Source organism: Dromaius novaehollandiae, chromosome 11 (assembly GCF_036370855.1).
Source record: "Dromaius novaehollandiae isolate bDroNov1 chromosome 11, bDroNov1.hap1, whole genome shotgun sequence".
In the NCBI taxonomy this organism is placed as follows: domain Eukaryota; kingdom Metazoa; phylum Chordata; class Aves; order Casuariiformes; family Dromaiidae; genus Dromaius; species Dromaius novaehollandiae.
Genome location: NC_088108.1, coordinates 23,877,019 through 23,893,549, shown reverse-complemented (window position 1 = coordinate 23,893,549; position 16,531 = coordinate 23,877,019). Strand labels below are relative to the sequence as shown.

The 16,531-nt window shown below is 55.7% G+C and overlaps 1 protein-coding gene across 4 annotated transcripts in view; it reads right to left on the bottom strand.

Annotated features, from left to right (window-relative positions):
• The window catches only part of NLGN3 (neuroligin 3), a 42,995-nt gene that overhangs the window by 23,066 nt on the left and 3,398 nt on the right, over positions 1-16,531 (bottom strand). The window contains exon 1 of one of the 4 annotated variants that reach the window (XM_026111089.2): positions 2,340-2,496. The exons of 1 other annotated variant lie outside the window; for it this stretch is intronic. In XM_026111089.2, the coding sequence (XP_025966874.2) occupies positions 2,340-2,385 (46 nt within the window). In that variant the 5' untranslated portion in view covers positions 2,386-2,496. Of the gene's footprint in view, positions 1-2,339; positions 2,497-16,531 lie in introns of those variants that run through there. 2 more of the 4 variants (XM_026111090.2, XM_026111091.2) reach the window with 2 other exon arrangements.

The window sequence follows — 16,531 nt, the reverse complement described above, 5'->3', positions numbered from 1 at the left end:
GCTGCCAGTCCTGCGCCAGCCGTGCGGCCTCACCCTGGGGGAGACGACGGCAACGGCGGGGCACCTCCGTTTCGCCCCCGAGCATCCTTGCGTGCCCACCTGGTAAATCTCTCCAAAGCTCGGAGGGGAGCGGAGCTGCCTTGGAATTATTGGAGCACAAAATAAGGGCTGTATGCGGAGGGAAGCAAGTGGCTCTATTCAAGGCTCAGCTGGGCAGGGACTCCACCGAATGGAGAACACCTCATCCAACGAGGAAAATCCGCAGAGAAAAAAAAAATACACGAAGGGCGTCTCAAATCTGCACTGCACATGTGCAGGCAATTCGCTGCCGGTCATTAAGGAAATGGGCCCGTGCTCTGCCTGCCCTCCCGCTATGCCCAGGGATCACAGCAGGCTCAGAAATCAGTGTATGACAGGCATAATAAGAGATGCTCAGCCCAGAAAATCACGTTACTGCATCCAGCCCACCCAGTCTTGCAAGGCGGGGGATGCAGACACGTTTCCAGAGCTGGCAGAGACGGCAGGTAGTTCAGGACGAGGAGGGTCCTGGAAATGATGGGGAGAAGCGAAGTGCTTGTGCTCACGGCCCCATCCAAGGCCAGGACACGGCACAGGGACACCCACCTGGGAACGACCTGGAGGAATGAGCTATTGCAACCCAGACCAAGCAGCACTTTCCTCCTCCGGGCACGGGGATACAACCCACAGGGGCTCCTGCCTCCACCCGATGTCCACAACCCCTGCGCACCCTCCGTCCCCCCTCTGCCTTCTCCCACCTCGCCACGGGGCCGCAGAGAGAAGCAACGACACCACCACGTGCAACGGGAGAACGACACTGGCACATCTCCCCCAAAAGGTGCCAAAACCTGGAAAACGAATGCAAGGGCTAAGGAAGCGTATCAAGGGGCAGAAATACAGCCAGGACACCCCGATGCGCCAAGCACCGCTATCACAAAGCTGCACAACATCCCTGCCCGCTGCCTCCTCAGACCGCTGCCCCGGCTGCACCGCTGTCCTTCCCGCTCCAGAAGCGAACATCCATCCAACCCTCCTCGTAGCAGCTCTCCTCCTCCAGCAAAAACCCGAGCTTTGCCTAGCAGCGACATCGCGGGGTGCAACGAATGGACGGGGACACCCCGACGTGCGTCACAGTCGCTGCCCTCTCCGGTGGGATCTCAAGCGTGCTCCGGAGCCGGCGTTGCTGGAAGGCGACCTTGCACGCTCTTCGTTTTCTGATCTGCCCCATTCAGATCGGCTGCACGGCTTCCCTTTGGAAACCATAGGTTAGGATAAAGTCAAATTACTAACAACTGTCATATCTGATTTGTACGGCTGGAAGCTACAGCCAGGTTTGATAGCACCTGTAACTCCCAGCAGAGCCGTTTCAACTGACCAGTCGTCGTTCTTCCTCCACGGAAACGCGCACACCGCAGTCCTGCCGCCTGCGGCTCGTCGGGTGGTTTCCCGATCCAAGGTCTTTCTCCGGGCCGCGGCCACACATTGCCTTGGGTGCTACGGCTCCAAGAGCTCCTCCGGCCGAGGGATTTGGCAGCACCGCGCGCCGAGGCGGCACGGCTCAGCGAGCCCGCAGCCTGCCAGCCGGGCTGCGCGCGCAAGGCGCTGCAAAACTGGGGCCGGATTCGCCACCCACTTCGCCTCCTCGGAGCGGCTGCAAAGCCTGTGTAACCGCCGTGTCCTAGCACAAGAATGAATCTGCCTTGCAAAATAGAGCCCAAATTGGATTCGCGCTGCAGAATTATATCATCACGATATTCCTCTGGGGTTTTGCTTAATCCTCACCCGTGGACTTTTAATAGTTTTCGAAAAACAGGGAAATTCAAAGACAAAAACCGTGTGTTAAGGTGGAATTCAAGTTCCAAGTACACATCTACAACCCGAGGAAAAACATGTTGCAAGATACGCGATTGTCTCAAATTAAAAGCTTTACAACGCATAGGACATAGAGGGGTGAGTGACACTTGTGACAGCCAAATATGTGCACATACGGAGATGCACAGTCAAGGTACACAATAACCCTAATGTTACCTCGGAGAGCCACAATGTGGCAACAGTAAAATTCAAATCACAGTATTTTCACATTTGCAATACCAGATTTGATTCCATTGTTTTTCAAAGACTTTTTTCCTCCATCTGCTGATGTCCCTGCAGCACAGAGTAAAGGCACCCAAACAACCTCAGCAACACGCTTCCAAGCCTTCCTCTGTTTGGCTTGTTTTTCAATTACAAAAACAAAAGCCATGCAAACCCTAGATGCGGAATTCCCTGGGTTTCAAATGCCTCATTTGGGATGATTACAATATCCCCCAAACACATCTTACCCTCATATTGCTGTTCTGCGCGCCGTGCTTTCTGCTGTAACTTCATGTTAACATAACATTCAGTACGGGAATTTAGCCTTAATTTAATATTGACAGAGTGCCACGAAAGGCAGAGCTCAGCCCTCTCCGCGGAGGGCTCGCCAGTCGGCCGCACTCCCGGGGGCCGTTGCACGCGCCTTGCATCGCTGCCTGCTGCCTCCGCTGCACGCCTCGAAAGGCTTTAATGCAAGGCTCCCCTGCTCTTCCCAAGCGTTTAAAATAAAGAAGCGGCGGATCTGGGAGAGGACACTTCATCCAGGGAAGCCATTCCCCCAGGTTAAGCCGCCCACGGTTCCCCCGATTTTGCCCGCAGAAGCGAAGCCGAGCGCGGCCCCCGGTGAAGATGGCTGCTGCCTCCCTGCAGCCTTTGCGAGCGGCAGGAGGATGCCAGGAGGAAATAAAGGCTGCCAACTGGAAGTGAAACCAGGCCAGTCTGAGCAGACACGGCCAAAGCGGGGACCGAGAGGAGCGCGCTGCGAGGAGCCAGCGGGATAAAGGCACCGCAGGCATCCCGGGTCATTCTGCCAGGCTGCTGAAACCCGGCGGTGCAAGCAGAGGAAGTGAGGCCGTTAACTCTTAATGATTTTATTCATGCGTCTTAGAAAACAATTGCTCTATCGGTATTTCCACGACGGTGCTGTCTGCCAGCCTGCTCCCTCCCAAACAACGAGGCACTCTCCATGGAAACCTGAGCAGGCGGGATCCTGTGGAAGTCTAAATTGCAGATGCACAGCAAGACGTCTCAACACCAGCCAGAGGAATCGGATCCACACCTTTTCTGGCAGCGGACTGAGGAGTTAGGAGCGAGCGGTGCCAGGCCAGACTGAGGCAGCCAGCCCTCATATGAGAGGAGGTATCGGTCTCGAAACAGCCGCTAACCCAACAGATAACCAAATCCGGGCCAGCCCCTTCATCCCAGCCCAGCGTGTTGCTGTCCAGCCTCCCACTCCCGCGCGCTCAGGCAGATGCCAGCCGCAACCAACCCTGGGCTTGTCACGTTGATGTGCTGGTTCTAAGCCTGGCGCGGGCCGGGTCAGACAGGGACCTCAAACCGCCCTGCAGGCACCAAAGGACGGTCTCATCCCAGCATCAGGTGGAGGAGACGTCCCATCGCGCCCCGCAGCCGCTCTGCGGCACGCGACTGCCGACCATCAGACGCCGTTGCGTCAGCACGAGAGGTAGCGGGGGCCTGGCCCCACACCCCCACGCAGACATGCGCCCAGCAAGCGGCACGAGAAATCGCTGCCCCTGCTTCCCCCGGGCAAGCTCTCGCCGAACCTTTCCCCCCGTCTGTGCTCCCAGGCCACAGGCTGCCGCTCAGCAGCTCTCACAGGCAGAGCTTGCCACCCTGCCAGCTGCTAGGCGCTGCTCCCCTCCTGCCCGGCAGCGACCCGGGCTCTTACAAACAGCCGGTGCCCTCCTGCCCGGCCTGCAGAGCTGCGAGAACCCCGGAGCAAGGCTGTGGGCCCACAGAAACACTGGGGAGCACAGAAGGTGCAGCACGACCGGGCAGCTGCGCTTGTGTCCGGCTGCCCTGGCGGCTCCTGAAGAGCATCCCGCTGCCAGCAGGTCTTGGCCGTCACCCTGCGGTGCTCTTGGCCTGGACCGGGGCTTGAGGCTGACACTACGGAGCAGAGGTGGTGGTGAAGTGCCATGAACCGTGCCCGGCGGGTCTTTCTGACCCCAGGCTCCTGGGCCATGCAGGAGGCAGACATTTCCCGGCAGGACACAGCGCTGTGGAAGCAGTTCCCAGGGATTCAGATCCGCCAGAGTTCTTGCGCAGTAACAGACAGTTACCAGGGGCTCACGGTCACACTGAAAGGATATGCATAGGGTTTCAGAAAGGTCTGCCTCGCTGCTGCTACCACTCAGCATTTTCATAAATGACCTAAGTGACAGAACAGAATATGTTTTAAAATCTGCGCGTGACACCCAGCACTTTGGAGGCCAGGATCCAAACTTGATGTGCTCCTGACAGACTGAAAAAAGGGCTGAAAGATGTTGGCCAGAGCTGTAAGTCACTGGTAGGAAAAAAATCAACTGCACAGACACTGATTAGGGAAGAATAAGGCGACAGCACTTCTGCCAAAAGGGTCATAAGAGTTACAGAGGAGTACAAACTGAACGTGAGCCAGCACGCCATTGTCACAAAAAAAAGGCAAATATACTAAAATGTACAGGAGGACAGCTTATAAAGACACACAGAGTAATTACTGTGCTCGCCTCACAGATTATAAAGACACATGAAGTAATTATTCTGCTCTCCTCCACAGGACTGCTTCAGGCCCCAAGATTTGGGCCAACTGAGAGGCCCCAGAGACCCAGAGCAAGAACACAAAAAGCCTGGAAAGCATAGCCTTGGACAAAATCCTGAAAGACTGGGACTAGTCAAGATGAGACAAGACAGAGGACAAGTCTTACAACATGTGAAGGCTACTGCAAAGATGATCAGAACAGTCTGATGTTGACACTCGTGCTAGGTAGGACACACGATCATACTAACAAAGGAGATTCAGGTAAACAGCAGAAAAGCCTAAAGCTATGCCAGCAAAACTCAGCAGCAAATTATCCAGGAAAGACTGATCGCTTTCACTGAGGCCTTTCAGTGCAGGCTGAGTGCACGCCTGCAACGGATGCTGCAGGGCAGATGGACAGACCGAGTGACCCCTCGGAGTCCCCTCCAGCCCAGTTTCCTATATTTCTCATCATCCCTGGCTGGCAGCTCTGTTCCTAAGCTCAATTATTCAGCCTTTGTCACTACTTGGCCAGACTGCAGCCATGCAACAGCCTGGCCATGAAGCCTTCAGCACTTAGAAAACTCCAACAGAGCAGAGCGCTTAAGAGACTTCCCAGCACCATGGAGCCCATCACATCTTTTCTCCACTATCTTCAGAGGTCTCCACAGAGACCATTCGCCCCAGCCTCCCCCCTCCTTCCAGTGGCACATCTGCAATGCCTTTGATATCCAGGCACCACGTTCACTCTGACAGCACTGCGGGGGGTCAGCAAGGAGTGGACAGCACAGGGAATGGACCATCCACAGGCCAAATCCGGGGGAAGGAAACAAACTCCCTGAGCAGAAAAAGCAGTCACAGACCTCATCATTTTCTGCTTCATGTGCAAGACACGTCCCTGTGACTTGCCTTCACAATTTCAACCCATAGCACCACTAATATTTAAACAGAGCCAAACTCCAGAAGTCTACCAGATGCTCTGCTGCACATCCATGGTCTCCGAGGAGAGGAGAAGAGATGATGTTAGAGGTGTCAGTTAAGTTTCTCTATGCTGCAAGAACACATGTGGTGCAGAAGTTCTTTGGCAACTCCCAGACGCATGCTAACATATCCCTGAGAGCTCACATTCAGATTAGAAAAAGGTTATCCCAAATCCCTAGAAACAGACCATTTCAGTGCCACTTCTGCTGTGGTGCCAATGACCTCTGCTGCAATAGGGTCTGTCCCCATTTCCTCCAAGCCCTTTAACAAATCTTTCGTGAAGGAGCAGAATCTGCCTGTCTCGGGAAGGGTGCCAGGCATGGAGACAAGAAGAAAAGCAGACCTTCCCCTTGCGCACTCTTCAGTCCTTCAAGACATTTTTAGTGCTGAATGCCAGCACAACGGCTTGACGCCCCCCGCTCCTGCCTGCTCTACAAGGCACACGACCCAGTAGGTCACACGGAAATGAGCCAGACTACCTCCCACTTAGCATTAAAAGCTCCAGAAATGCAGGAATTTTTCAGCATCACTGTGCTGAGACTGGCGGTGCTGCTGAGGAGCAGCCAGTGAGTGCTGCAGCAGGGATGCCATTGGGGTCAGCAGCCGAAAATGCCGACGCAAGCAGAGACCTGCCTCCGTATAGTACCCAAGCACGACCGTGCTTGAAGGCCCAGGCTGTTTCGGAGTGGGCCACACGCTCACCTTGAGCTGGTCCAGATTTAGCATGACCTTCCCACTCGCTGCTTCCCAGGAGTGTGGCAGAAAGCTGAGGCTGGGCCACGTGGCACAGCGAGCAGCTGCTGTGTGAGCAGGAGGCTTTGCCGGGACGGATCCCTGGCTGTGAACAGGGCAGCGGCAGCCTCTTGGTGGGCTGCCGGGACTCCACGCGGCTGACAGACGGCTGCTGGGAAGGAGGCTGTAGAGTGCCACGTTCTGGATAGAAATAATCTGGATTATCTCACGTCGCAGCTTCCCTGACCTCAGAAAGAAGAAACAGTGGCAGCATCGCCCTCCCTCACCTTGCTGCTTGCATAGATTCAATTCACAAATGTTTCCCTGCAGGGGCAGAGGCTAATAAGAATCACTGTCTAAACAGCAAACGCAGTGCCCTGGTCTTGGCACAGACACACACACTTGCTCCCCAGCCAGAACAACTGGCAGCAAAGGAAGAGAGCCTGACCCAGCCTGCCAGATCAAAGAACCCCTGAGGAGACTCTAGAAGCCCCCTGTGACAGGGTAGCCACACACGCTGCCTCCTGAGCCCTTGGCAGTAGCTGGATGTGGCATTGCTGCACCATCTCCTGAGTGTGCCTGGTCCACACTGGCAAGACAACTCACCATGGGGGATGATGCTCTGTGCTGCTTCTTGATGATCCTAGGGGATGTAGGCTGCTCAGCGCCTGCAACCCCATCCGCACATCGATCCCTTCCTGCTCTTACCACCCAGCAGGGGTGTTTAGCCTGTTCCTGCCTCCTCCCTTCTCTGCAGCATTCCCCGCTGACTTGGGGTGTGCACCGGCCAGCAGAAGCACTAAGCGCACCTCGGGGCCTCGGTAGAGCCCACCCAGAAGAGATGGACTGAGAGCAGCCGCCCAGCCCCGACCAGGCGCCTCCAGCAGCCGGTGGGATTTCTCCCGGCCAAGCAACGGGAGGAGGGTCGGAAGGCGGGTGCCCGGGCGGAGCGGGAAAAGGGCTCGTCTCGTCCTTGGCCCCGGCCGAGAAGTCCAAGGCGGGCGGCGGGGCCGGGGCGGCGGGGCCGGGGCGGAGCTGTCCCTTCAGCACCGCGCCGGCTCCCGCCCCGTCGCGCCGCGCCGGCCCCGACGGCAGAGCCCCCCTCGGGGGCGAGGAGACCCCCCGGGGCCTGGGGCTGGCTCCTGCCCGAGTGCCCGGCGGCGGCGGGACGTTGGACACCAGACGCGTCCGACACCAGACGCGTCCGGCTGGGACCTGGCGAGGCTCCCGCAGGACCGAGTCAGGCTCTCGTGTTCGAGCAGAAGGGCTTCTCCGGGCAGACCCAAGCCGCAGGGCTGCAGCGAAGACTGTTTAAAAGATCTAAAGTACTTCTGAGAAAGGCACTTGATCTCTCAATCTCTCGTGGACCATTTGTCTGACAACTGTACGTGGGTTCTTGAAGGAAACGTGGGGAATATGTTTTCTCCCTCATAACCCACAACACAAGGATATCTACTGAGCAAACTCTACATCATCTGGACTACAGAAAACAGCGCTTTGTAAATGGCAGAATTATTCCAGCACTTGCTTTCTGAAACCAGGCAACTGACAATGCAAAAGTGCTTCTACAGCCCAGAATTTCCAGACAGATTCAGAAAGAAACCGGCAGACGATCTACTTTCAGCAAGCCCTTGGCACCAGCACAGAGTTCACACTAAGACAACTCACCCACTTCCAACCCATCACAAACAAGCATCAGGCACCTAGTTTAAAGCAATATAAGCTCACTCACAAATCTGAGGTCAACACTGCACAGCTAGTGACAGGAGTGAAAAATCTCACCCAGCAAAGACAGGACCGTCTGCACCAGCAGCACTCCCCTCGCTTCCTTCCCTAGCTCAGCTGAGCTGCAGGCTGACATGATCACAGCCGCTCATCGCCATCCCCCTCGCATCTGCCAGAGTAAGGGGTTGTGTGATCTCTCCCAAACCACTGTCTCTGAAACAACGCTGGCTAGCAAGGGTCCTCATTTTTAGGTTAACATGGATCGTTACGACTGGACCGTGTTATGGAGCAATTACACAGTCACCAGGCAGTTTTCAGAGTTTCAAAAGCCCGTTGCTCTAAGTCTTGAACACGTTCAAATTTCTCAAGTTAGCAAAAGCAGCTTTCCAATTTCATGAAGGAAGGAGACTTCAGTGTCACAGAGAAGCCAGCTCCATGTAATGACACCCCTATTTCTGAAACGCTCACAATTAAGCAGCAAGCATGAAAACCAGCTGCTGATGGAGTGTCCATCACCACAGCTCTCTTGTCCCCTAGCTACTCAATGTGTTTGCTGGGCACCCTGCCACACGAAGAGCAGGAACCCCTCCAACCGACACGGTGATGGGCTGCTTGCACAAAGCACTGTCCTACCAGGGCCACCACCTGTGCTAATAACGCTTCAAGATGCCTCACGCATGCGCTGAGGAAAGCTGAAAAAGTACCAGTGATTGCAGGCAGGCAGAGTGTGTGCACAGCCAGTGCTTTTCGTGGAATAGCGTGGCCTGGAGGAGGCTCTATAAATGTAAGGAGGTGGGCTGGGCAGAGAGGAACTGACTGCAGCTTAAAATACAAAGACTTCCTGCAAATGTGACTCGAGAGGGTGGACAACAAAATCCAGGAATGCATTGAACGGTAACAGCTACACCCAAAATAAGCTGTCAATGTTTCAATTTTACTGACTCAAAGCAGGAAGCCAAAAATCACATAATCACAGGTTGGGATCCAGAATGTGGTTGTATGAACCTCTGGTTTCAGCAGCAGAGCTGATAGAAGGATTGTTTCCTTTACCAGCACCTCTCCCAACCACCTATTTCTGCCTGATGCGACTGCCCACCACTAATCCTCAGTTTAGCAAAGTTTTGTGGAAGCGTATTGTAAACCAGATCATGGAAATGATCCGGATTAAAGGCAAACAAGAACAGGGCAAAAAACAAAGATGAGAAAAATGGTTGGAGAGAAGCAGGAACTTCTTAAACCAGTTTTTCTATGGAAGCCAAAGCACTATATAATTATACAGTTTCCCTGTGCAGAGATAAGGTTGCAAGTTATCTGGCAACATAAGAGCATCACCTCCCTGCAACACCATTTACCACCCTGTCTTGTACTGGGGGACACCTCGTCAGCCAGCACCAAACCAGCGAGTCCACAGCGGCTCCATGGAGACAGCAAATCCCTGTGCAAGGGGAAGTGCAGGCTGTCCTGATGGATAGTTTTCTCACCACAGGGTCCTACTTGGCAATGCTCAGGAAAGCTGTTCCAGCCAGACTTCTGAGCCAGCATTGCCTCCACCATATGCATCACCTCCACCTCATTAAAAACAGGCCCTATTTCCAGTTACAACATCAAGCTTCAGCTTCCAGACACTGCAGTCCATCTTGTCTCCTCCAGGGACCACCAGGTACGATCAGGCTCCAAGTCCATCTCTGTGCTGGTCTGCACTAGCTACAGCCCATCTTTCAGCAGCCCTGTGCAATGGGGAAATATCCCCAGTGTCCAGAGATGGTCCTTGCCACCTCCCTGCTCCGACTCTGCCCTCTCGCCCCGCAGCACCGGCTGCCCTCCCCACACCCCCAGCACCACACGGCCAGCCCCCGTGCAGACCCCCGCACCCAGAACCAGAGGGGCTGGGCGGTGCCACCTCCCGCCCCAGCGACGCTCGCCGCAGCCCAAAGAGCAGCAAGTCCCACCCCACACCAGAGAGAAGGTCCGGCTGAACCCCAGCCCTTCACCCCACCTGGGGACGTGGGTGCCCCAGCAGAGCCTGCCGGACACAAGCCATTCCGCCGTGTGTTAGTGCCAGGGACCGGGCCCTTAGGGTAAACCAGACCTGTTGCTCTGTCCATCCCACCAGAGTCAAACCAGCTCCAGGGGTCAGGGGAGCGGTGCTCTTTGCTCAGCGAGGGAATAGCTTGACCATCCTGATACCACCACGCCGTGCCCATCCCAGGCCTGAGGGTGCTGTGAGTGACCCACCACTTCGCGACACGGTGGCTTTCCCCGGGACACGGTCCCCTAGCTGGCAGCCACCACAGAGCATCAGAGACTCTGACTGGGTCCCAGCTCTGCCGCTGCTTGCCTGGATGGCCACGCTCCCCTCCCCACAGCACCGGGCTCATCACCGGCAACGGGACTGCGTCGCTGCCCTCCCTCCAGCGCACGGTGAGACGGCAAGTCCAGAGAGCTACGGACCAAGGCAGGGGCAGGAGAAAGGGAGCCACAACCACCGCTGCCAGCACACATGAAGAGCACAATACAGGCCAGCACAGCCAGCCTTTATTAACCGTACAATGCCCATTCCTCCTCTTCCCCGCAGCAAGCACAGCTCACTTGAAACACCAGGAAGGCAAGATCAGAACACGGAGGTGGGAAAATGCCGTGCTCTGCTGGGAAGCACCACCAACACTTCCGTTCCCAGTCCCTGTCCTTCCAAGCTGTCCGGCTTGCAAACTGCTGGCAGACAGCACCAGGCCCTTCTCGCTTCCAGACTTGCCCTCCTTGCCCCTTGCCTCTGCGCAGGCTGGGAGCACCGCGGGGAGAAGGCGACTAGCCCCGGGGCAGCGTATCTCTGACAGGGCTGCTGCTGGAGGCAGAGGCTGCACACCCAGACGGAACATGACACAGCTTCAAGCAGCCACGTCCTGCAGCAGCCACCGCTCCGCCGAGGTGACGTCAGCCTCGCCGAGAGCTGGCAGGCAGGACACGCTGTGCATGCAGGCCATGCTGCTCCCAGACGCTGCCTGGCTCCAGCAGACGCCGTGGCCTGTGTTCCTCACCAGCTACGGCTTATCTACAAATTGAATTTCACACTTGTGTGCTCCTGAATAAGGCACAGGTGCCGGAGGAGCCGGCCTCCCCCGCCACATCTGTCCTCCCCCTCGCCCCACCTCTGCCGCGAAGCACAGACCCGGAGGATAACGGCTGCCTGGCCGTGATCTCTGCAGGAGCAGCTCCGGCAGGGACGTGGTCCCACGCCGACGGCACCGGCTCGCGGCGGAGCTGCCGCTGTGCTCACAACACCCTCCACGTTTCCACGCCCAGGGCACGGAGGGGGAGCACCAGCGAGAGCGGAGCCCTGGGACCGACTGCAGCCCTTGGCGGAGCCGCCATCCACCCGTGCCACTGGCACAGCAGGGCGTCTGGAAATGCACGTCTGCAGGTGAATAAAGTAAAAGCCTATCTCAGAGTTACCGGTTTTCCCAGAAACCCTAAAGGCTTTCCCAGGAACTCTAAAAATGCTCAGATTTGCTGCATGCTCCAACGAGCAACCGACAGAATTCATGCAGTTTCTCCAGACAGCTGGTATCGCGCCAAGAGATCACAGTCATCGCAGATCGTGTAGCTGACATCCTGGACAGATGTGGTACACCAGCGACCTTGGAAGGGCCTGAAGACAGTTGGATGGTCCAGCTCAAGCGTACGACGGCCTCTACTCAACCAACCATCAATACAGCAAGACAAGCAGCTCCACAAGCAGCAAGGCCTGCCCTCAGCAAGAGCTACCAGCTGCACACGTTCCCAAACAGAACCAACGCCAGCGTAGCCGAGCAGAAGGCCACCGAAAAGACCGGGTCTAGAGCGCCAGTCTGCAGCCAGGGCAGCTCTCCAACGATGCAAATCCCGACTCTTGCTCATGCAATTAAGGCATGCTAAGGACTCGAGGCCAGGGCAAGCCAGCAGCTAGGAAGGAAGTCTGTTTAAATTTAATCCAAAAGGTATTTTTTATTTTCTCTTGCAGCTTTTTCCTTCCATATTTTCTATCTACAAGCACAAAAAGCAGGAAGCCTAAAAACTCTGGAAAAATTCTTTAATGTGTGTTACTGCAAAGGCTGCCTAGCGTTAGGAAACAAGCTGAACCAGAGCGAATCAGGCAGCCTGTGAATGCCCCATCTCTCCAGATGCAGTAGACTAATACAAAGCAGGACATACAGGCAGGCTGCAGTGACAAGCAATGCCAGGAAAGGCATCCCACAGTGCCAATAATGCTCCCATGCTCCCTGCTGGGTCTCAGAGGTCCCCGAGCACACGTCTGCCTTGGCAGTTGCCCACTTTGAAGCAGTGCTCCCTGCGGGCACGGGAGGAGGTCTTCGCTACAAAGAGCGGGTAACTACTTGGCTCCCCTTAAGGCTGTGAGCATCAAAGTACAGCAGCTCTCTGCCCAAGTCTGTGGCCTCAGATCCTCATTAATAGAGCCCAGAAACAACAGAGACCAAAGCGGCAGATGCAGACACAAAGAGTCCTATCCACATCTTCACAACCAACAGCCAGTGGCATGGACAACCTCCTGCTCCAACGGCAGGTCTGAGCAACGATGCTTCAAACGGCGCCCAGTCCTACCTGTCCACGGGATTAGGGAGGAAGACGCTCCAGAGTCTAAGTCGGGAGCACGGCTATGGCCAGGCCAGGCTGGCTACCCGGATACGGTTCAAACAGGCTACAAGGAGGACTGACAAGGCAGCGGGCCACAGCAGCAGGGACAGCACTCTGTGACCCCAGAGTCAGTCCTACCCCTCTGCTCTCACCCCGAAGGGGTCAGGACCAGCGGCTGAAGAGGAAGGTGCCAGCGCTCTCTAAACCAGGAAGAGTCACACTGCAGCTGCCATGCAGGTCAAATGCTGGGGACACGTCCTGTCCGCGGTGGTGGGCTGTGCTGGTGCAGGGCAGCTAAGTGTCCAAACTCTCAGCCTTGGAGGAGTGACCCAAATGGGTCACTGACAATTACACACGGTCCACCCTAAAGGCCAGCAGCACACCCACTCTGTCCTGGAACCAGCGCTATCTGCTTGTGAGTCACCTCGGGCAACTCAGCCCTGCGCCCTGCCCTTCCTGAGACACAAGGTTTGCCCTGTTGTGCCTCTTAGAGGAGGGAAGATTTATTTCTGAAGTTCAGAGGACTAGGGATGTCGGGCCCCTTCGTGCTGGCTGAACACTTCCCCCGGTCGGCCTTTCCTGGCTGCCTCCTCCTGGAAGTGATTTGCACAGGTCAGTCATCTCCTTCTTGAGTTTCAACCTCATCCTGCTGCCCCCGCCCAAATCCCACTAGAGACCCAGAGATCCCAAGCTCATCCTTGCTCCTTCTCCTCTCCAAGGCTAACACAGGCCCTGCTTCTCCCACAAGCAAGCCTCTCCCAAGCTGAACCTCCCATCTCCCTGCTGTCCTCGAGAGTCTTGCTAGACTGACCGAGAAGCCTGGAGGACAGCATTCTTGCACCCCAATACGTTGAGGTCAAGTTGAACGTGACTCTCACTGATAGCAGGATATGAGCCTTTTTTCACCTGAGTGTAAAACCAGGAATAAATCTGAGACTGATATCTCCTAGCACGTGCATGTGGAAGAAGAGACAGAGCCAGGGGACTGGAGGAGGGGGAAGAGATGAAATTCAGACCCTGCATGATCCCACAGTGCCCACCATCTCCAGTAACTCCCAGGGAATCAGGGCAATGCCAGGACAAGAGCACCTTGCACAGGGAACCAGAGGATGCGGAATTGCAAGGTAAACACCGACAAGCTGACCCTGGAGGGAAAGGACGTTTCTATACATTTTCAAAACAACTCAATTAGCAGCTGTTCAGGGGACAGTCAAATGAAGGCCGACTTGGAGTCAAAGTCACTAGCAAATGGTTCTGTGATCTGGGCAAGACGGGAAGAAGGCAACTGTGGGCTGGAGGCCAAAGTGGAGGGTGGGTGCTTAGCCCGGGCTTCTACCCTTTCCGGGGGCTGCACCATCAGGGAGAGAGCCCTGCATCCTCGGGCAAGCAAGGGGGACGGCAAAAGAGCTGAGGGGCTGAGCAGGCATCTGTCACCCTGTGCCAAGAGAAGTAACGCCGAGCCAGATCAGGATAAACCCTCTTCCAAAGCCCAGTACTCCCTGCTGGCTCCGATAGGCACAGCTTTATGGGAACAACGGCTCTGGCTCAGACCAAGAGTGCGCCTAGCCCAGAATACTTTCTTGGCAGTGGCCTTAAGTGGTGCCCGGAAAGACTCTAAAAGCATGGCAAGCATGTAGTGATACTCCCAAGTACTCTCCCAGCCTCCGGTAATATGCAGCTCAGCAGCTGTCCAAGTCAGAGGTGTATCTCTCTGTATTTATTGGTCCTCAGGGAACCTCTTGTCCTTCTTGAAATTGTCCCATTTCTCCTGAACCAATGTAAAGTTTCACGGTTCACAACGCCTTGTGCCACGGACTTCCACGGTTTAGCGGTACCCCGCCTTCTGTTTTGCACCTGCATCCTGCTGGCTTCACTCGATGTGACCTTGTGCTGCATCAGAAGCAGCAGTGAACAGTTAACCTCTATCCATTCTCTCCTGGCTGCCGGTGATTTTTTTAAGCTATCATATTCATCTTCTGTTGTTTCTTTTCCAGTCTGAAGAACCCTGCCTTATCTAGCCATTTTTCTGTACAGAGGCCATTCCCGATCTCTAACCGTTCTTGCTGCAACTTCCAGGCATTTGCCTCCGCAATGATCTCAACATCCAAGCGCTGTCACTAGCTCCTTCCAGGCAGGCATCTTTAATGACAGAGACAGAGAGCAACCCCTGCCCCTCCCTCCTGTATCACTGTCCCGCGGGTTCTCATCCTGCTCAGCAGCCGTGCCTGGATGTCATTTAGGGGTAGGGGAAAGGGTGAGGACAGACTCACAGCATCGCCTCCACACCCTGTGCTCCTTTAGGAAGCTCTGGGTCTCGTCACCAGAAGATGGACACAGTTGCCACAGAGAACGACCTATTTTGGCTACGCTACAGATTTGGGTATGTTTCTCCCCACCACAGCAACTCTCCGCAGAGGATTACATCAGGCCAAGCCTCTGCAGCGCCCTGAACGCAAACGAGCATGATGCCAAAGGACATTTTCACAAGTCCCCTTCCCACGCCCATCACGACCAGCCTCTCCCAAGCATCCTCACCTCCAGAGAGCCCCGGCAACCAAGGCCCGGACCCAAACAAGGCTCACACACAGTATGGGCCCTGTAGCACACTCTCTCTGCAACCTTTCCCAAACTTTGCCACCTGCTCTGCCAGCATGGCCAGAGCATCTGTCCACAGGCGAAGCCTTGGCTCTGCTTGCCAGGCACCTTGCAGGATATGCTCACATTGAGACGCAGTTTGAAAATAACAGATGTTACTACACTGCTCTGCATTTTGCAGTGTCAGGAACAAGGCTTCTTTTCCAGCAATCCATGGAGCTCCTTGCCAAAGCAGTCCCAGCCCAAACAGCACTCCCAGCACAACGTCTTGCTCACAGGCAAGTCTCCTCCAGCCATGTGCTTGCTTCCCTGCAGGATGGGCACCGCAGCAGAAGGAGGCTATTGCAAGGGCAGAGCTTCCCCAGATGACTGCAAGGATGAGCAGGAACGCAGCTTTCATCATGCACTGCAATGGCACATCTTCACCGAATCCAGGTAAGTGTTCAAGCAAATGGGACATGCCCTTTTAACCAGGGAAAACTTCTCAAGAGCCACACACACACCAGACAGGAACCGGCAGCTGCAGCCAGAAGCCCCTGCCTCTTTCCACAGCTCTTGCTTGACGTCAGTCCTCCCTCAGCCAGACTTTCTCTAGGGTCTAAATGACTTGGGTTCAAATTGCCAGCTCTGGCAATCGCAGGACCTTTTATCCATTCCCCTCACACACGTTGCAGAATCCTGCTGAGGACAGCAGCACGCAGAGAGCAACGCTGGTCACAGCCCGCTCCCTGCCCCCAGGTCGAGGGCTCCTCACCACCAGAGCACTGGTCCGCTGTGCAGCACCAAACAGTCCTGCCACAGCCCTCAAACACGGCTCTCCTGCATCCTCGTACCAGGACGCAGCCTGCCTACTTCTGCTGGCACGTCCTTGCCAGCCAGCTTTCGCCAGAGCCCCTCCGTGTCACGCCAGAGCTGGGCACACCCCTCGCTTTGGCTCTGAATGAAGGCACAAATGCCAGACCCTGAACAAGAAGCGCCTTCCAAAATGCTCTGCTAGCAGCAGCAGATAACCACAGAACATCAGCAAAGGAATCTCTGTCCAGAATCCAACAGAGCAGATAACTGCCCCATCCCAGAGGCACTCAAAGTCCTAGGGACAGAGCCAAGCTGTCCCTGCCCCACGCTCTCGGATCCCCATCTTTGCACTTGTTTCAGCGCACAGGGTGGCAGATCCTCTCGTGCTCTGCTTTGAAATTTCACAGGTTCATCTGTGGCTCCTTGAGAGCTTGCGCCCAGACAGCAGCGAGCCACGCTCCA